This window comes from Vicugna pacos, chromosome 3 (genome assembly GCF_048564905.1).
Source record: "Vicugna pacos chromosome 3, VicPac4, whole genome shotgun sequence".
NCBI lineage: Eukaryota > Metazoa > Chordata > Mammalia > Artiodactyla > Camelidae > Vicugna > Vicugna pacos.
In genome coordinates this window covers 6,707,203-6,728,170 of record NC_132989.1, presented here as the reverse complement: position 1 = coordinate 6,728,170, position 20,968 = coordinate 6,707,203, and the positions used below count along the sequence as shown (strand labels likewise).

General features: G+C 50.4%; 1 protein-coding gene across 2 annotated transcripts in view; it reads right to left on the bottom strand.

Moving 5' to 3' along the window:
• Positions 1 to 20,673, bottom strand: part of CCNJL (cyclin J like) — a 50,753-nt gene extending 30,080 nt beyond the window's left edge. For both annotated transcript variants that reach the window (XR_012064263.1, XM_072949900.1), the window contains exons 1-2: positions 20,445 to 20,673; positions 19,936 to 20,050 (exon numbers count right to left, since the gene is read on the bottom strand). Coding sequence is in view for 1 of the 2 variants with exons in the window: in XM_072949900.1 (XP_072806001.1) it covers positions 19,936 to 20,001 (66 nt within the window). In the remaining variant the exon portion in view is untranslated. The remainder of the gene's footprint in view (positions 1 to 19,935; positions 20,051 to 20,444) is intronic.
• Positions 20,674 to 20,968: the final 295 nt, after the last annotated feature.

Genomic DNA, 20,968 nt, shown 5'->3' with positions numbered 1-20,968 from the left:
TCAACAGCACTCAGGCAAGTGTTAGTGGCCTTTCCCTCAAACTGGGCAATCAAACCTCGGATAAGTTAAGCTTACGTGCCTCCATCGGGCCCTGAAGGATACCTGCTTTGTAGGGTGGGATGAGACCTTCCACCCGAGGGCTTGTAGCTGGGGCTCGGGGGCCTGCTGGCCCCACATGCTCTGCAGAGCCCCAGGGTGGAGTGAAATTAGTAGCTCCAAGCCTTCGCTTCTCCCCTGCACCTCAGAGCGGGGCGATTCTTTGGCAAATGGACAGCAATGCAGGATGCTGGTGTGCCCACCCTGTTTAGTTGAGAGTCCAGCTGACTACTCCCCTAACTCAATTAGGGGGGAAGGCATTCACTCCAAGGGCTTTGCTCTAAGGATCGCATTCTTCCCCAAGCACTCTTGACCCAAATCAGCTGAGAGGCCACGGCAGCCGGGTGCATGAAGCCAGCCCCTCCGCTGAGCAGCCTGGATTCTAGTAACAAAAGAGCAGCCTGCGAGGGGCGGCCGGCCGGGGGAGCTCTCCTGGATTAGGCAGGCATTTGGCAGGCACTCAGCAGCCGGCGGGGGCGGAAAGGGGCAGGAACTGGCCAGGCAGGGTGGTCTTGCTCACTGCAGGGGCCAGGGGCAGCATCGATGCCGGTACCGGCACAAAGGCTGCAGGGACGAAGGGCACAGATGAAGAGGGGAGGAGGGGTGGAGGGAAGGACAGAGGCTTCCTGAAACTCTCCCTCCCCAGCTGCTGGTCCTTCATCACCTGAGCCAGATGGGAGGGCGCGTGCGCCTCAGGTACATCCAGACATGAGCAGGTGGGGGCACGGGGACAGATGGCCCTGATGGAGTTTGGGGTGGGGGTGGGGGGAATCCACCTTAAAAAAAATCTGCTTTTATCTCAGGAGTTTATTGTATTTTTAAAAATAATAACAATGGACTGGAAGAAAACTATTAGACAGACACCGAAATGTGACCCAGTGGTTGTCTCAGAGGGCTGGGAATCTCACGTGATTTTTACTTTTATGCTTGTCAACATCACCCAGATTTTTAAAAGCATTCCGTGTACAACCACTTTATTATTTCAATTACTGTGTTTCCAGTTTGAGAAAAATGGAGAGGGTCTAGACACCCACTGTATTCATAAGGCCCTGAGAATTCCCCGGCAACCCTACGTCAATCACCGCTTTGATAAAACTAGCCCTTTAATAACCACATCCCTCCGGCCAGAGGCGTGCTCCACGTCCCACTGCATCCTCACAAGATGCGAAGACCCCACCCAGGCACGACCCAGCAGAAGTGCTCCTTTTTCCTTTTTACTAATTATAAATTCTGTGTTCACCGGCAAATTTTCAGAAGTAGAAAAGACGAACAAATATCACTTACAGCCCCTAGTGCAGAGAGAAGTATCGTTAAGTTTCACGTGGATTCCTCAGATGCTTCTCTGCACCAACTTTCACAAAGCGGGACCCCCAGCTACAAGCGCGCCCCCCTCCCCTTCAGAGGGCACTGGAAACTGTCTTCAGTGGCTGTCTCGAGGTTCCACTATAAGGCTGTGCCGTGATGTAACCAGACCCCTGTTCTGCACATTTGGGCTGCATCTCTTCCTCCCGGTCTCATCAGAGACCTTCCGTGACCCCTCTTCTGCCGCAGCATCCTCCCAGTCAGCTGGTACTGCTGACTTGAGTGATCATCGGTCGCCCCACCTACAATGTGCTCTCCCAGAGGAAGGGAGGGAGGGAGGAGAGAGGGAGGGAGGGAGGAGGGAGGGAGGAGAGAGGGAGGGAGGGAGGAGCCGCTTCCCTCCAGGTCTTGGCCGTGCCCCGGTACCTGGCACACAGTTAGGGCGAATGAAATTCTGTCCCGTGAGTGAATGAATATACGAGTGAATGAATGGAGTATTCCATGGGATGAACACAGGTGGGAGCCAAGCACACACCAACGGAGGGGTCCTCCCTCCACCTGTGGCCTTCTCTGCCCTGCTCCCCCAGGTCTCCCTTAGCGGGGCCTGCACCCTTAACTGGGGTAACCCATGAGGTTGGGGGACAGTCCCCGAGTGGGAAACCCCGGGGAGACCAGACGTGCCATTCCGGGGCAAAGAAAGGCGGTGGGTGTCAAGGGAAGCTTGAGCCCTTTAGAAATATTCTCCCTGCTGAGATTAAAAACCACCGCCTCCACCCGCAAGAGCTCTGCCTGAGGCTTCTGAGGCAGAAAGAGGATTACCTGAGAGGGACAGGCTCTGGAAAGGCCAAGGGCAAGTCAGTCAAAACCCACAGGAAGCCCCAAGGCAAGAGACACGCAGAGCCACAGGGCCGCCTGGACAGGCTTCAGAGGATTCCAGGCTCTCCCCTGGGCAGAGGTGCAAACACTCCACGCCTGTGCTGGGCTCAGACGTGCCCGGAGCAGGGCAAGGCCAGCCCCAAGTGCAGCTCGGCAGACCCTGAGCCCACAGCCAGGACCGCCGGGTGGGGACCCCAGCCTGTCACCGTTGCAGGGCGGACGGGGGATAAAATTCAGCGTGTGCTGCCCACACACAGGCTCTGCCGGCATTTTGAGGCTTTCTTTGAAGGTCACGTGCACTGTGAAAGCTCCGCCAGTCACCCCTGGCAGCAGGGAGGACGGGAAGTCTTCATTTGACCCCTTGGTGTCCTGTGCTGTGTTACTTTCTAACTGCCTCACTAGTAACCCACTCTTCCTTCCAATCGTAGCTTAAAAGTCACTTCTGAGAAGAGTGCTCCCTGATCATGCCTGTGTCAGAGAGCCCCCGAGGATCTAGGAGTCTCCATCCATCCGTCCACCCAGCCATTCACCGTCCTTCTTCACTCCTCGACTGTAAATCTCACAGGCAGGCAGGAACTGGGGCGCCTTCTTCTGCTCTGTGACCCCAGTGCCTGACACCAAGGACATACTCAACACCCACCCAGATCTCCAAATCTGGGGAATGGCCAATACGTGAAATGAAAGGTAGGGAAAAATGAGTTCCTCCTGATCTTAGGTTGAATAAAACTATTCATTATAATAAACAATTCCAACTGCTCACAAAGCCTGGTGAGGGAGTACAAGAAACTGGGGGTGCTGAATTACAGGGAAAAGAGGAAGCTCTGTCCTTGCCTTCGGGTGGCATGTGCCTCAGTTTCCCCAACAGCAGCAGAGGGTTCCCAAAAAGGAAGCAGGGCCGTGTTAACAGAGGACTGGGAGCTGTAAGAATTATAAATTATGCCCTCTATACTTGGTCATTTCAAAGCTAACGTTTCCCAGTGTGAGTTCTGTGACACCCCAGTCCCTGAAGAAAAGGGTTCTGTGAGCCGTTGGTTTGGGAAACCCTGCATACTACATGGTTTCTCCCTAAAAGGAACCCATCATGTATTATCAGCCCATCAGAGGCCCCAAACATCAGTTTGGGAAAAAAAACGTAGTTTTGAGAAAACTCTAGGTTGAATTTATTTATCTACCCCCTGCCCCTTCTGGGGTGCAGAGTAACAGCATCCCAGCGAGCGCGTTCTGCCAAATGGTGCTTTACTTCGGGTGCTGGTAGCTGGGCACTTGCGCGCTGGGGAGGATTAAACCCCAGCGCATTTGCAAGGCAAGATTCTGGTGAAAATCCTCGGCTCAGTGCCTGATAATCTGATGATTCTAAACTGAGGTTAATTGAAGAGCTTGCTGAGATTAAAAACCACAGCCTCCACCTGCAGAATGCCCCAGTAAGCATTTCCACAAGGCCGTGGTTATTAGGAGCCTAGGAGGGGCACGAGAGGCCACAAACGCCAGCTCACGGGAGCCCCAGGCAGCAGAGGGCTGGGTACCCTGCCGTGGGGGGTCAGGCCCTGGGCCCAAGATTAAATTCCCCTACTGCCCCATCTCTTATATTATATATACATTTATCATTTTGGCAGCTTCCAATCCTCCGTCAACACAGACCAGTTTCCTCCTCGGTAACAGTCTGTTGCTACTGGACAGACTGGGGCACATGCTACCCTACGACAAGGACAGAGCTTTCTCTTTCCTTTGGAACTCAGCCCCCTGAGTTCTGTACCTCACTTCTGTTCTCCAGGAGTATCTGGAACTGCTTGTTATGACAAACAGTTTTATACGACCTTCCATTATATAAATGTATGCATAATATATATATATAACATGAAAGCTTATATCTCATTTGCTAGATACTGCGCTCCATGGATTCTGTCCTCTCACCCTCCAGCAGGCCCAGTATTACATCAGCATCCCAGTATTCCAGACAAGGATGGCTCAGAGAGGCTGAGTAACCTGCTGAAGGCCACACAGCTAATAAAGGACACACCTGAATCTTGTCTTTCTGACTCCGCGCTCTTAATACTATGTGTTGGGGCTCCCATGGGATAGTTTAGGTTTGTTTGTGTTTTCCTTCCAAAATAACGTTACAATTAACTGACTATAAAATATTTTACTGCAGAAATTTTAGAAAATACAATGAGTACAAAGAAAAGTAAAATCGCCAACAATCCCACACCAGGTGACAGCTGTGAGTACGTACAAGTGTCACGCTGTGCCCTTCCAATCTCGTTTCTCCGCACACAGACGCCCCCGACACTTTAACCCAATTCAGGCTCTCCATTCCCACACGCACCCTCTTGAAGCAGCGGCACTGTCTCTAACACTGGTACCCAGGAGATGGGGGCATGGAAGTGCAACGGCCAAGGCTGCACTGCAGGTCAGTGGCACATCCTGGCTTGGACGTCAGAGGAGCTGGCCGGACCTGGGCTGTGACACTGCTTCAAATGTGACAACCCAGCAGGGCTGGGCTGCTCTCTCCCACGAGTTGCTGAAAAAAACCCACTCCAGGTCTCCACCATGCTCATCCTCCCTGCTGCCAACTGCTGCCTCCCCAGGGAGGCTGGGCCTCCAGGCACTGGGCCAGCTGCTTGGGAAACAGCTCCAGCGGTCGAGTCTGCCTGAGAACAGAGCAGCAAGACGTGAAGAAACACCCTGGGTAACCAAGGTGACCAACAGGAAGCAGAGACTTGTAAATTGCAAGGGAAAAAGAAAGGTGTTGGCGTGAGAGGGGGTTGGTGGTTCTTCAGGGGCCTCAGGAGGACACACCACTGACCTGGCAGGCCCTGCAAAGCCGGGGTATCACTCACCTTCCTTCCCCTCTCGGCCCGATTGCTTCATAGAGCCCAAAGAGGCATTTTCTGTAAAGAATCCACTTCTCTGTGGGAACATTATTTCAACATTCTCAAGAGGGTGGCTTGCAGTACATGAAGCCACCACTGCCGGTGACATCCCCTCCTGCGCATGTCTGGCCTATAGCTTCCTTGCAGCACAGAGCGAGGTCTCCCTCAGCCACCCCATCTCTCACAGGCCCCCTGAACTCCGCAAATGGCCAGAGGCCCAGCTCCGGACACACCTCCTAGTTCCCAGGAGACAGAGCCACAGGGTACACTCTGCGCAAGGCCTTGCTCCAGCTGCTGGGCATCCCACCGTGGCCAGAGGCATGTCTGCCCGTCCCCTCGGTGGTCCCCCTCCCACCCCTCCCACGGAGCCCTGCCAACACCCCCACGACAACACCCAGTGCCGTTTTATAAAATGTCCCCCCACACGACCACATCTCACCCTTCTCTCATAGCCTCCATCACCTAGGAGGAGGGGTCATGATGTGCCCCCTTCTATGCAGGTTCTTTGCAACAGGTGCAACCCTCCGTTCCCCTGGGGTCGCCAGTCCTGAGCTGTGACCTCAGAAGCTCTTCACTCCACACTTCCAGCTCCCCTCCCTAACTTCCAGGTTCCTTCTGATGGATTCTCCTGGGTACCCTGATTCTACCTTGCAGCCTGAAATGGGTGAGTAAGGTCACCACCACCACTAACTCCCTGTCACTCCACTGGGACTCCACTCCCCTGCTGACCTACAGGCCAGGGTTTCTGTGACTGCGGTCAGTGGACCACAGACCCTGGAATCTCCTGGGGACCTACTGAAACACGGAGGTCTCCCCCTTGTACTGAGTTGGATAGTGTCTCTCCCAAATGCAGGTCTACCCAGAGCCTCAGAATGTGACCTTATTTGGAAATAGTCTTTACAGATGCAATCAAGTTAAAACGAAGTCAGTTTGGATTAGGGTGGGCCCTGGTCCAATGACTGGCATCCTTACAGGGAGAGAAAACCAAGACAGACATACAGAGGGAAGACTAGGCAAAGACAAACACAGGGAGGAGGCCGGGTGAAGACGGGGGCAGAGAACAGAGCGGCGCAGCTACAAGCCAGGAACACCAAGGACTGCCGGGAACCACCCGACGCTGGAAGAAGCGAGGAAGGATCCTCCCTGAGAGCCTCTGGAGGGAGCACGGCCCCGCAGACTCCTGGATTTCAAACTTGTGGTGTCCAGAACTGAGAGGGATATACATTTCTGTTGTTTTAAGTCACCCTGTTTGAGGTAGCCCTAGGAATCTACAGTCTCCCCATTTCCTGACTTACTGAATCGGATTTCCTGGGACAGAGCTGGGCACCTGTCTGAGCTTTATAAGCACTTATTTGAGCCTGATGCTCAACTATAAGCTCCACAAAGGTAGAGATTTTGGGGGCTTAAAAATTAAAAGACAATTTAAAAAAAAAATGGAGGTATTGAGGATTGAACCCAGGACCTTGTGCATGCTAAGCAGGCACTCCACCACTGACCTATACCCCTAGCCTGAGTGTGTGGTTCATCCTTTATATCCCCAGTGGCCAGCAGTGAGTGGCATGTGGTCAGCTGCTAAAAAAAAATACATATTGAACGCAATGTGTGCCAATGTTCGGATACTTCTGCGCCTTGTCAGGATGTCAAAGAAATTTTAATAATCAAATGAGATAACATGCATCAAACATTCAACAATGTCCGGCATATTGTGCCCAATAAACAGCTACTCCCTTAATTCAGAGGGCAGTGGGAGTCTTTAAAGATCACACAGAAACAGCGGGGAGGGTATGGCTCAGTGGTAGAGTGCACGCTTAGCTGCACAAGGTCCTTGGTTCAATCCCCAATACCTCCCCTAAAAATAAATAAATAAATAAACCTAATTACCTCTCGTACTAAAAAAAAAAAAAGAAAAAAGAAAAAAAAAGATCATGCAGAAACTGGCACTTGCTATAAGGAGCTTTATAAGAACAAGGTTCACTGTGGAAAAGGCCAACCCCTCGGTGATGGAAAAATTACTTTGTTCCAACGACTGAGAAGCATGAAATCTTTAATCCTGTTGGTTAATCGGTCTTTTTGACCCTAATTTCCTAAAACTCTCAAGTCTTCCCACTTCCTGCCCTGGTTCGGATGCCATCTCTTTGGATCGCTGCCAACACCCAGGTCTCCAAGGCCAAGGCAATTTTCCAGTGATGCAGCTCTCCCTCCTCACAGCTGTCCGTGCGTCTCAGGGTAACTGCAAACATCCACGGACACCTGCCTCCCAGAACCAGTGCTCCTGGTCCACCTCCCTCTCCTCCCCGACTCACCAGACCACCCCTGGCAGGTTACGGATGTGTGACCACCACACGCTGCCCTGGGCCCTGTTAGATGAATTCCTGCACATCTCACCTCCTTTTGGAAGCTATTCAAACTTTTCTAGGCAATGAGGTGTCACCGTTGGTACAGTGGTTAAGGCTACGCACTTTGGAGCCAGGTTGCCCGGGTTCAAATCTTGGCTCTGCCGTCTACCTGCTGTACGACCCTGGGGACGTTATTTAACTCTCTAAATGTTAGCATGTCTCATCTGTAAAATGGGGATAAAATGAGGGTAATTTAGTACCTACTAGAGGAGGTTGCCTGAGGACTCAGGTAACAGGGGAGGAACATAAGTCAAGCACACAATAACCATCCATCACTGGGGAGTATCACTGCTAACTTTCACAACCATTAACAAATGGAATGGCCGTATGTGGGCTCAGATGAGGGTCCTCAGCTGTGCTAAAGACAGCCCCTCCCTTGGGGCCATGGTATCTTCTGGCAGAGCCTCCCAGGGTCTGCAGGTAATACACGGGGTTCAGTAAGTGACTGCCTGATCAAGAAGTCAGCTGCCAACAAGCCACAGAGACAGCCAAGGAAATGAGCTAGGATTCTGCCTTCCCAGGCTCACAGTCGGGCTACCTGTTGCCACCTGGCTTTCCCCCTCCTGACCCAAGTGCTGAATCCCCTTCACCCAAATCAGGCTTCCAGGGTGGATCCTGACACTTGGGAAGACGTCACTAGTGGTTGGACAAAAACTCCCCCAGAAACCGCTTCATGGCCCATCTTAAAGGTAACCATGCAGAATAAACCCTGAAATATTAAGGGATGATGGGGTATTGTGTCTGCATCTTGGTCCAGGAGAAAAAATAAATATATGAAGACAGAAAAAGGGGACGATAAGGGCAAATGTGTTAACATATTCACAGTTGTGTACTGGTGCTGGCAACTCCTCTCAAAGTCTGGAATGATTTCAAAACATACAGTTAACACAAAAGAGACCAATGTGAGAGTTCCACTCAGAGCCAACAGCCCTGTACCACTGGCCCCTGCCTTCTCCGCCTGCTGCGTGGCTGCCCCGGATGCCGCGCGCTGAGGGGAAGTTCACATTGCACATCACTGCCTTGAGGGCTGGCTGCAACTCCTTTACTTGCCAAAAGTCAGCCTCCAGACAGATCGTGAAGTTTGGAGGTGCCAGCTCTCCCAGGTGCCATTCTCTACCAGCAGATGGAGTTAATGGCAGCCCGGCTACTGCCCCACGGACAGTGAAGTCTGGGAAGCAATGCGTGGGCTGTGAGGCACAGACCCTAGATAAGGGGTCCGTGATGAGCACACAGGGACCGGGCAGGGTGGGGGTGGGGAGCTCTTCTGCAGCAGCTGCTCTGATCAGAACTGGGGAGACACAGCCCAGCCTGCTCTCCAGGACCCGCCGTCTAGGGAGGGAGCCAGATCCAAGTGGAATAAACCCATTAATATGTGTAAAATTACAAATTGTGCTGAGTGCTGAAGGAATAATGGAGGGTGGTCTGAGGACACAACAGGGGTCCAGCCTGAGTCAGGGAAGGTGATGTTTGAGCTGACAGCTAGAGAACAATTAGCTTACCACGTATTCTAGTCCCACAGAGTAGGGAAGTATATAAACCAAACTGTTAACAGTAAACACAAGTTAAGGACACCATGAGGAAGTTAACAGGTCAAATCAAGAACAGGGGCATTCTTCAGGACAAACGACCTGGTTTCTTCAAAACCCAATGGCATGAAAAAAAATTTATTGAAAGGGATAGGGGACAGGGAGACCATTATAATAAAAAACTTAAGAATAAATTTTTAAAAACCTACTGAATGGGAGAAAATATTTGCAAATGGTATAACCAATAAGGGGTTAATATTCCACATATATAAACAGCTCATACAACTCAACATCAAAAAAAACCAGATTAAAAAATGGACAGACGTACTGAATAGGTATTTTTCCAAAGAGCAAATGCAGGGAATCAACAGGCACATTAAAAAAGATGCTCAACATCACTAAGCATCAGAGAAATGCAAATCAAAATCACAATGAGATATCACTCACACCTGTCAGAAGGGCTGTCATCAAAAAGAACACAAATCACAAATGTTGGCGAAGATGTGGAGAAAAGGGAACCCTCCTGAACTGCTGGTGGGAATGTAAATCGGTGCAGCCACTGTGGAAAACAGTATGGAGATTCTCAAAAAGCTAAAAATAGAACTACCATATGACTACTCCTGGGTATATCCCTGAAAAAAAACAGAAACATTAATTTGAAAAGACACATGCACCCCAATGTTCATAGCAGCATTATTCACATTTCCAAGATATGGAAGCAACCTAAGTGTCCATCAACAGATGAATGGATAAAGAAGATGTAAGATGTGTATCTCTATATCTACACACACACACATACACACACACAATGGAATACTACTCAGCCATAAAAAATGAAATCTTGCCATTTGCAGCAACATAGATGGACTTGGAGAACATTATGCTAAGTGAAATAAGTCAAAGACAAATAGTGTATATCACTTATATGTGGGATCTAAAAAATACAACAAGCAAATAAAAACGAAAAAGCAGCAGACTAACAGACACAGAGAAAACAAACTAGTGGTTACTAGTGGGGAGAGGGAAGGGAGGAGGGCCAGTATAGGAACAGGAGATGAAAAAGGGGTATGAAGGGATTATATGAAATCAAGTGTGTGAAACTTTTGAAAATCGTAAAGCCCTATAGAATTTAAAGAATCTTTCACTCAATAAAAAAAACGTAATGCACAGATCCTATCTGGGCTGTGATTCGAACAATGCAACTATATAAAAGTCATTTCTGAGACAGCTAGGGAGAACTGAATCTGGACTGAGCAATAGAAGATCATTAATGAATGGCAGTTAGTTTTGTAATAATGGCATAGTTTTTTTTTTTTTTAAAAAAAGGCCTTTATCTGTTAGTAGATACTTACAGGTGAAATGACATGCTGTCTGGGGAACAGACGAAATGGGTACTGAGGGGGAGGATATGGCTCAGTGGTAGAGCGCATATTTAGCACGCACAGGGTTTGGGGTTCAGTCCTCGGTACCTCCTCTAAAAATAAATAAATAAACCTAATTACCTCCCCCTAGCCCCCCCAAAAAAGAAAAAGAAAAGTTTAAAAAAAAAAGAAATGGGTACTAAAGCTGGGTAGAGGGTACAAGGGGATTTATTCTACTATTCTCTCTACTTTGGGGTATCTTTTAAAATTTCCATTATAAAAAGTTAAAGAAAAAGCAATGGTTCACTCCAAAGAGTCAGCTTTTTCACAATGACCAGAAAAATCAATCGTTATTTAGTGCAAAGTTATCTGCCACGTCACATCTCATGACTCCGCCTACTTTAGTGTATGGATGAACCACAGCAAAACCAAGTCCCTTCTGATGGGCATTTAGGTTTTCTCCAACTTTTCCTTACAATAACTGAACCTGTCCAATTCCTGATGCTTCTTTATGTTTTGATGATCTTCCTTTCCCCTCCTTGTCACCCCCACTCATCCACTCAAGTCACTGGATGACCACTTTTGGACTAAGTAGGTAGCTGGTGGTACCAGCATGGATGTCCCTATCACACAGAACGCTCTGGCTGTGGTACCTTCTGCTCCAGTGACCTGCAAGGGAGCTGGTGCCTGAGGACAACTCAGATTGAGACTCAGGACTCAGTTACCAAGCAACTGCCACATGGAGACAGGGGGAAGCACACACTGAAAGGATGGGGCTAAGAGACAGCCTGGGGAGTTTTCCAGCCAGGGCTGAAGGTCAGCAGTCCTCACCCGGCCTAACATGGGTCTCAGGCTGGTTCCCTGCTGCAGACGGTCTCCCCAGTTCCCGCAAGGTATTCAGAGTTCCTACCCTTTCTCTTCCATCCTTTAGTGCTTTTCCCATCCTGGCTTTCCGATCCTTTTAAACACAGTCAGGAAGCACCATTTTGAGCTACTGAAAGGGCATGGATTTTTTCTTTTTAAGTTAATATTCAGGGTTAGCAAAATTACTGGGAAGCACTCTCCCACCCCACTGGTGGAAGTGCCAACTGGTGCAGCTTTTTGGAACTGAATGGTGATACGCAAAGTTCTTAAACCCTGCCAACCAGCAATTCCATTTTAGGAATTTCTTCTCTTATTCTCATTTATCTCTCACACCTAGATAGAGGACTAGGGTCACCACTGCAATGCTGTGGAAAATCAAACGGTACAGCAGAAATGACCCAAAAGACCATCAGAAGGGGAATGAATGAACAAATCATGTAATATACATACAGGGGAAGACTACTCAGCAATAAAAAAGAAAGAAACTCCAATAGATACAACATAGGCGATTCTCAAAAGCGTTACACGAAGTAAAAAAAGGCAGACAGAAAAGCACACACACGTGTAAACCCCATTTATATGACAGTCTAGAAAAGACAGACTAATCCACACAGACAAAAAGCAGATCGCTGACTGCCTGGGGCTGGGAGCAGGATGGGGTGAGTGACAGAGAAAAGGCACCCGGGAACTTTCTAGGTTGATGGCAATTTCTACAGCTTGACTATGCTGGTAGTTACATGAGTATATACATTTGTCAAAACTCTCTGTACACTCCAAACTGTATATATACTTAAGATCAGTACACTGTACTGTATATAAGTTATACTTCAATTTTAAAAAATGAATAAGCAGCTCCATCTAAAATGTCCAACAAAGGAGGGAGGGTACAGCTCAAGCGGTAGAGAGCATGCTTAGCATGCATGAGGCCCTGGGTTCAATCCCCAGTATCTCCTCTAAGAATAAATCAATGAATAAACCTAAATACCTCCCCCCACCAAAAAAAAAAAAAACCCAAAAAATTGATCCAAAGAAAAAAAAGATCCAACAAAAAAATGAATTAATCAAATCATGGTATAGCCATACAATACAACATTATGTATGATACCACAAAAGAATGGTTGATGACACAGGAAGTTATTTAGTATATACGGTTAAGAAAAAAATTGTTATGGAAATATAATGTACTGTGATAATAGTTATATAAAATAAAATGTATACATTTGGGTAAAAAATTGACCAAAAAGAAACATTCCATTCATTAATTCAATACATATATACTGAATATCTACTATATACCTTTATTGTTACAATGAGCAGAAAAGACCAAAAAAATTCCCTTCTGGTCATGGAGCTTCTGTTTGGCGGTTTCATAAGAAATATTTAAATTATTAAAACATACACATTAAAAAAGTCAAATGGTACAGGGAAGTGTATGAATTCTACTACCACTTGTGTTAGAACAGACACACGCTTGGTTTGTTCGTGCACAGAATAACTCTGGAAGGACTCACGAGAACCTCGGATCCTTGAGATCCGTCTCGGGGAGGGAAACCAGGGGAACGTGGGCAGGGCTGGAAGGAAGCCTCGTCACCGTCTACCCTTTCATAGAGCTTGGGTTTGTCTTTTTTCTTTTTTTCACCATGTTCCTGTATTATCTATTCTAAATAAACACAACCCAATTGTTTCTAATTTTTTTTGCTAACATCTAACAGTTAGGAGTTGGGAGGAGAAGAATGATATGGAAACATGATATACTGCAAAATCAACAGTGTTTCGAAAAAAGATATTTTCCGTTTTTACTAAAAAAAAACCCAAAAACCCAACTAAAAAGGTACTGTGATGACACTCACATGAAAAAACAGCGGAACCCACACCAAAATGTCAACTGATTACCTCCGAGGGGTGGGATGGGGCGGGCGGCGGGAATTTTACTTTCTTCTGTTTGCTTGTAATCATTTTTGCAGTTTCCTAAACAAACACCCCACTCGGTGTGTTTAATAACTTGAAAAAGAAATGAAAAGAGAAGGCAGCAGCCCCACGGCGTCACCTCCTTCTGCCAGGTTCTCTCCCTTTACCCAAGGGGCTGTGTGCTTTAGGGAGACAAAGAACAGATCAAGGGCACGGGCACAGGGCCAACCCAGAGCCTTAACTGTCCTCCCGTCACTTAGGGAGCACAGCCAACCAGGATGCTGCCGAGACCCTTCCCCATCGCACAAGCCAGAGGCCCGGACGCCGGCGGAGGACCCCCACACCCACTCTCTCCCGGAACATCTGGGAGGCAGGTGGGCAGGGGTCACGCTCCTGGTTTACAGATGAAAGCAAGGTTCCAAGATAACCTGCTTCTTCCACAGGTAAGGGGCACCAAGACCAGGTCCCAGCTGAGTGTTGTGGGCACACGGAGGGCTTCTGTACTGAAAGCCGCTTAGGACTCGAGGGAAAACACCAACTTCTGATTCAGCTCTGTCCCCAGCTTCCCGCAGAAGACAGGTGAGGCACTGGAGTCAGGGAGTCTCCAGGCTAGATGCCACTGAACGGTATCTCCTCCAGCCTCCTGGCCTCACTTCTCAACCCATCTCGCATTCTCTGTCTGCATACACCTCGGGGGCAGCCCGGACCAGCTCCGCAGGGTGCACACAGGAAACTCCTGCTTATTTATGCTAGAAGTCTCACCCTTACCACCATTAAGGGGCGCTGAGGCCTGGCTGCTCAGGGTCTCACTTGAAGACCACCACTGGAGGCAGCCCTGTCAGGAGGTAAGGGCTTGTCAAAACCAGCTCTTGGGTTTGAAAGGCCTGAGTGACACGTTCCTGGAATGAAGCTGGGCAGATACGTCCTCATGTCTGGAACAATCTCCTTTGGGCAGATCTGGATGTGCCTCATGATTTGGAAAGAACTGCCCCCTCTCAGCGGGGTGCAGAAACCCCAAAGGAGGGGAAGGGAATAGAAAAGCCAATTAGGGGGTGAACTAGCCAAATGGCTGAGAGTGGACCTGGGTCACCATCTTCCGTAAGGAGACAACTGTGCAGCCTGGCAGTGGCGAAATTCAAGGAATTTAAGGGGAGGAGAGAGAAGAGAAAATACATAATGCTGGAAAAGGGAACGAAAAGGATGCGGCGATTTTAGGGGACCACTAGAAAACGGTGCAGTTTTACCCTGGGGGCTGGTTTGAGATTCTACCACACCCATGGTCAGAGCTCAGGCTAGCGAGAGAGGCCTCTCTCCCTCTCCCTGGCCACCTGGAGAAGTTGACCACCTGCACCCCTGGGGCTGGCAACAGCAGAGGCCAAATCACTTCAAGGTGAGAAGCACCACACACAGGTGAGGCACCAGGACCCACCAGGACCAAATAAGGGGGGACCTGGCTGGGCAACGCCCCGGGGGAGGCCAGGGTCCCAGGCGGCCAGCTTCTCAGGGTGGTTTAGGGAGAACCCAGCTCTTGGAGGACAGTCCTACCAGAAACTGACATACACAACCTTCCGTGTCACGGAGGTTCTGAGCCTCGACTGTTCCCTACATCCACTCTTTGCTAAAACAGATGTGTTTTTCCAAAGGAATTTATGTTCAAGCTCTGATACAATCAGGGATTGGATCTCAAAACAGTTACCCCCCTCTGAGTCCTGTAGTTTCTCATTTGTAAACAGGGTCAATCCCAGCACCAGGGCAGGTCGGAGGAGTGCGATAATGCACAGGGGCGTGCTTGGCACACTGCCTGAAACACAGTACGTGCTCAATAAACAGCAGCACTAACGTCATCGTCATTGAAGGTCATTTCTGCTGCTGGTGTTTTAGAAGGTCTTTGTATAAATTCAGTCACAAATCAGTAAACATGTCCTTTATCCGTCCACACGGCTAAGTATCTTTAAGTGTATGAGGAAGCGAGCTTCAGGAAGTCAAAAAACACATCCAGTGGCTGGTTACTCTGCAGACCTCAAATGGAGCAGCAGAGAAGACCCTGAAAGTATCACGTGATTCTGATCCTGGGAGAAAGGAGACACCCGATGGAGGAGGAGGGGCCTCTGGCACACGGGGTCCCCAGAGCCCGGGAGGCAAAGCTACCAGGCCACGTCAAGCGGGACTTGCCAACGTGGCATCGGAAGGGTGTGGTACTTTTCCCCCAAGCATCCCCCAAATTCCTATATTCAGAAAGTCTCCCACATGTCCAAGAAGCCTTAAATCACAGCGATGAGGGTCCTGAAACATTTTCTTTGCTTACTACCATGAGCACTTTCTCCTAATTGGAGTGAAGATTATGCGTAAAATGGACATAAATCAGAAGGAGGCCAGAGCAATTTCTATCCATCGTGCTGCTCATTAGAAGGTAAAATTCAGGAATGAAAATAAAACCTCCTGGCAGAATTCTGAGAGGGATGATAATGCAGATTTCCATTACCTGGGCTCAATCTGCAGCTCTTTTCCTAAGATCCTTAGGCTGGACTTTGGTCCAGGCCAGTCAATCTGCCCTCGAGGGGGAGGGGAATTCCTTTTCTAGCCCCTCCCCTACTCCTCCCCCAACATGATCCCAGGAGAGAGCCAGGCTGTCTAAGTCTGTAGGAGGCTGGGAGGCAGCCTCCATCTGGTCCTGTGCCTGGCACCACAGCCAGCACTGCAGCCGCTCACACAGAACGGCCCAGCCAGGCTGGGGGATACCTCCTGGGACACGCCAGAGACCCGACAGAGGATCCCTGGGAAGCACTCCTGCACAACCATTCAACGTGCCCCGGAAAGCCCATCTGAGCTTGGTCCTCCCCTTCTGCGCTGCCCCAATGGCTGTGCCTGCAGCAGGTGAGGCAGTGGATGCCCCATGTCCTTCCTCCACGCCACACACCGGGCTGGGAATGCCAAGACATCACACACACCTCATAGTCTAATGAGGAGACCCAGTTACTAAACAGGTGACAAGGATCACGAGAGAAGCCTGAGGTTGGGGCCGGGACACATGGGGGAGGGGAGAGAGACTTGAAGGACAAGGAAGCTGGCCCTCAAACTGAGAGCCGTCCTGTGTCCTATTTCCATCACGTGCACCAGAACTTGCTGATTTTCAACCTGGATGCCATCTTTGGGGGAAAAAAAAAATGGCTGATATTCTAATCTAAACACTCCCAGGGGCACACACCTGGTTACTAGAAAAACATCACCAACAGCCTCACTGCCGCCACCAGCCTGCTAGTGGTGAAGTGCTCCTCCCCTCATGTTCAGTGAAGAAGTTCAAGGGCACAGGTGTGACCAGAGTAAGAATGCTGACTCCCCTGTAATGGCTGGCACCCCCAATCCCAGCCGAAAGGAGCCGAATGAGGCGGCTCTAGGTCTGCTCCAGCAGCAGCAGTAGGGCCAGGCAGGAAAGGCAAAGGAGTAATTTAAGGCTGAGCACAGGATAAAGGGGGCCTGGAGAGGGAACGATCTCTCCAGAGAGATTAGGCGGGAGGAGGGTTCCACTCTCCCCTACACCAGCCAGCAAGCCCTGCCCAGGCTGGTCAGAAGATCTTGCCGATGGCATCTGGCTCTGGTGTCCCGGCCCTCAGCAGGTTTGTGACTTCTGGCACACTGCTGCCTTTCCCAGCCTCAACCCCATCACCGTCCAAGGGTCCAATGGGAAAACTCTGCCTTTCTTAGGAGGATTTATCTGCTACACTTGTGAATCCCTCCAAGGGTAGGGATTCACAAACCCCAAGACTTACCCTGGCCATGTACTACATGAAAGGGGCTGTCGGCCTCACACCGAGTGGTCGTAAGTGGAAATGCACAGTGCCTGTCATGTACCTGCCACCTGCCTCTCACTGAACCCTAACGTGTCTAGAAAACATTTCCCCCAGTTTACGGAAGAGGACATCAAAGAAGACTCACTCTTCTCATCATTCGAACACAGGAGGCTCTGTTCTGAACACAGCTGCCCAGCACTGAACAAGACAAACAAGAGGCCTGTTCTTGTGGAGCATACATTCTGGTGTGGGGGAAAAGATAATAAGCAAACAGAAAACAACCCCAGATACTAGGTAATTGCTGTAAAGAGAACAAACCAGGATGATTTGATACAGTAACACAGAGGAAAAGTAGACTCCAGATAGAGGGAACAGCCAGTGCAAAGGCCCTGGGGCATGAATGAACTAGACTTACTTAAGGAAGAGGAAGGAGGTCAGAGTGGGATAGGGCAGGAGACAAGGCTGGAGAGCAGGCCAGGGCCGGACTGTGTCAGGTGTTTCAGAGGTGTTAAGAATATTATAAGTGCAATGGGACGACAACAATGGAGGTCTTTAGGCAGGGAAGTGACACAATCTAATTTCTGGCTGCCGTAGGAAGAACGGACAATGGGGGTCAGGTTTAAAGAGTTTTAGAGAGGTCAAATAAGCAGCTCTGAGTTTCTCCGCCATTATTAGTGTGCATTCAACACCAAGGTTTGTTTCCGCGGTGTCACATTTCATATACTGTAGTACAGTGCTATACCGGAACCTCATGTCTGACAAAGTGGGGTTCCCACTGTCTCAAGTCATCCCACCCTCGCTGCCTGCGCCAGCCAAGTTAGGGTAACTGCTCCTGGCTCTACAATGGCAATTCAGCAACACAGACGGAAACAAAATTTGTTCTCACCTGGCAATAAACAACAAACACGACAGTATAAGGATTTACCCTAATAAGACCAGCTTCAAGTCACGGCTGACCGGGAGCAGCAAGCCCTGGGTGAGTTTTCCATCTCTAACCTGTAGAAGCTGGACAAAGCCGTCCTCCCTCAAGGTGGGCAGCCCAGTAGTGCGCTAACACGGCACTGTGGCATGGGGGAGGCACAATTAATGGGGAACTGCCTGCCCTGCTCCTGTGAGTGGCTAGAGGAGACATTACAACATTCTCATTTATAAACAAAAGATTGCAAACTCAGGTATCTGAGCTGGTTGAGTTCATACTGCTCTCAGAAATCCTTCCTGCTAGAAAGGGGCCAATTAGGCCAAAGCCATTCCTCTGTAGCCATAAGCAGAACTGACAACCGCTCGAGCCTACAATGAAAAGGGAGCCCCGTTTTGAAAAGGGAGCCCCGTTTCCACGGCAGGCCTCTCTAATTCATTTAGTAAGGGCCGAACCCTTACTGCCTGGCCTAGCATCCCACGGGCCCTGCTTTCTAACTGAACCACCAAGACCTGGATTTCTTCTCCAGATGCCTAGAATGTAGTGCACCTTGGGCCATTCTTTTCTGACGAGAGGACCAAGGGGAGCAGAGGAAAGCCACAACCCGGACAAGCAATGTACGAGAGAGAGACGAGTAGGTACAAGGAAAAGGAAATAATAATTAATTTGACTGGAAAACAACTACCTTCTAATGAGGAAAAAGCCCTGCATAGCTGGTGACTTTTTAATCAGAACTCCATAGACACTGGGTGCAAATGTACTGCATGTGAGGCCCGTGTGCACAGGGACCCAGGTAATCCACCAAGAAGACCTCTCCCTCCCTGGGTTGAAGAGTGTCCCCCCAAATCCTTGTCTACCCAGAACCTCAGAATGTGGCCTTATTTGGAAATAGGGTCTTTTCAGATGTAATTAGTTAAATTAAGATAAGGTCATACTGGATTAAAGTAGCCCCTATATCAATGACTGGCGTCCTTATAAGGAGAAAATAAAGAGACACAGACAGACATACAGATAGAACACCATGTGACAACAGAGTCTGAGATGGCAGGGATGCATCCACCAGCCAAAGAACGCCAAGGAGTAGAACAGCCCTGCCAACACCTTGATTCCAGACGTCTAGTCTCCAGAAATGGGAGGGAGCACATTTTTATTTCTTAAGTCCCCAGGTTTGTGATATCTTGTCCCAGGAGCCCTAGGAAATCCATACACACCTCTAGTTCACACCTGTTCCTCAAATCACCCTTCCCAGCCTCAGCCCAGGGGCAAGAGACAAGACACAGAGGCCATGCTTCCAGCGCACCTGGACTCTTCCATTTTCCCAGAACCCATCGGCATTTCTCCCTTTGAGGGGAGGGAAATGCACGTTCACATTTCAGCAGCCCCCACCTTTTCCCACGGCAGGCAAACTGGAAGGGTAGTGTTTGTTATCTCCTTACGACCTCCTAGTTTTGAGGCCTCACCTTTAGATTGCTGTTTCCTAAATTTTACTCAGTCTTATCCTAGAGATATTGGGGGGAGGGGGTGTGCATAACTACGTATGCCTTATACTATCATTTACCTAATTATTCTTCATATCAAGTCTCTAATTCTTAAATAAATTTATTTTAAAAGGAACTGCTACATTGCTACAATAAACGGAAAATCAGTATCATTCACCCTATGCAGAACTTGCTAGATACATGCTTTTACACTGCATATTAAAATTAGTACACAGTAATTATTTTTAAAAGTCTATTCATGTACCATTTAAAATAATCTCGGGTGACAGTACTATGAGAAACACCACCTTAAGGAGTACAGTTTAGTTGTCGGAGAACTCTGGGCTCCTAAGCAGAAAATGCAGTTTAAGCTCTTCAGTCTCGTCTCTCACCCCCGCGCACGGACTGTCCCGGGAGGAAGCTAAGAGCAGGAGGAAAGAAAGGCATCAGGAGATTCTAGTTCCCACGCGGGGCGACTGGAGGATACGGAGCCGAGAGCGAAAGGGACTTTAAACAGCCCGTCCTGCTAGTGACAAGGGCGGGGAGGGACTGACCTTCTCGCGCAGGGTGCAGTGGACGTCCGAGGCGACGCGCCCTTCCCACCACGGCTCATCCATCATCGCGTCCGCAGCGCCGCGACCCGAGGCTACCGGGCTCTCAGGGCGCACCCTGCGTGGACAAGGGCAACCTCAGCGGCCGCAGCGCGCCCCTCGGCTCGGAGCACCCCGCCATCCCCATCCTCGCTCGTCCCCGGCCGGGCGTTCGGCGGGGCACCCCCTCTTGCCCCGCTCGGCGGAGCTGCCGGTCGCCTCCCGTCCCGGGAAGGTTGCGGTGCCCCCTCCCCACTGCTCGCGGGACTTGGGACGACCCGGAGCCGTGCACCAACTTGCAGGATTTTTATCTTCCCTTTTGCAAAAGTTGCAGAGAAAGTTGCCGACTCCGCTAGCTCGCCTCAGGCGGAGGCTCCGGCAGTGGCCACCGGCTCTCCGTCCCCAACTCCTCCCCCGCCGCCCAGCCTTTGTCCTGCTCCCACATCCTGCCCTCGAGCCGGGGCGAAACTCACGCATCCCTCTCCGGGCGTGGGGGGCTGCGGGCGCCGGGCCCCTCCCAGGGCCGAGCCGGCGGTGGCCCCGGGTGCCTGCACGCGGCTGGGCCCTCGCGCGGGGCGCTCCACGCTCTCGGCGGCCGCCTCCGCAGCCGGGCTCGCCCCGGCCGCCGCGCCCCTGCGCGCGTTCGGGTCCCGCCGCGGCCAGCAACCTCCGGGCCGCCGGGGGCCTCCCTCCCTCGCTGGGGGAATTGGGGGCCGGGCCTCGCGCATGCGCCACCGGCCTCCGCACCCCGCGGGGCGGGGGGCTGGGAACTGGAGGCTTGCTTTCGCCGGCGGTGGCTGCGTTTCCTGTCCGCCCTCCTCCCCCCGCCTCGGTGGAAAGCTTCCTCTCACCTTGGCGGAGACTCCCGGTGGCGTTCTGGGCACCCCGCGGGCTGACGCGCCACCTGCGCGCGCCACTCGTGCAAGCCGCGGGCGGGATGCCCCTAGAAAGTTCTCTCCCCTGCGTGCGCTGCTCTAGCCAACCTTACGTCGGCTCC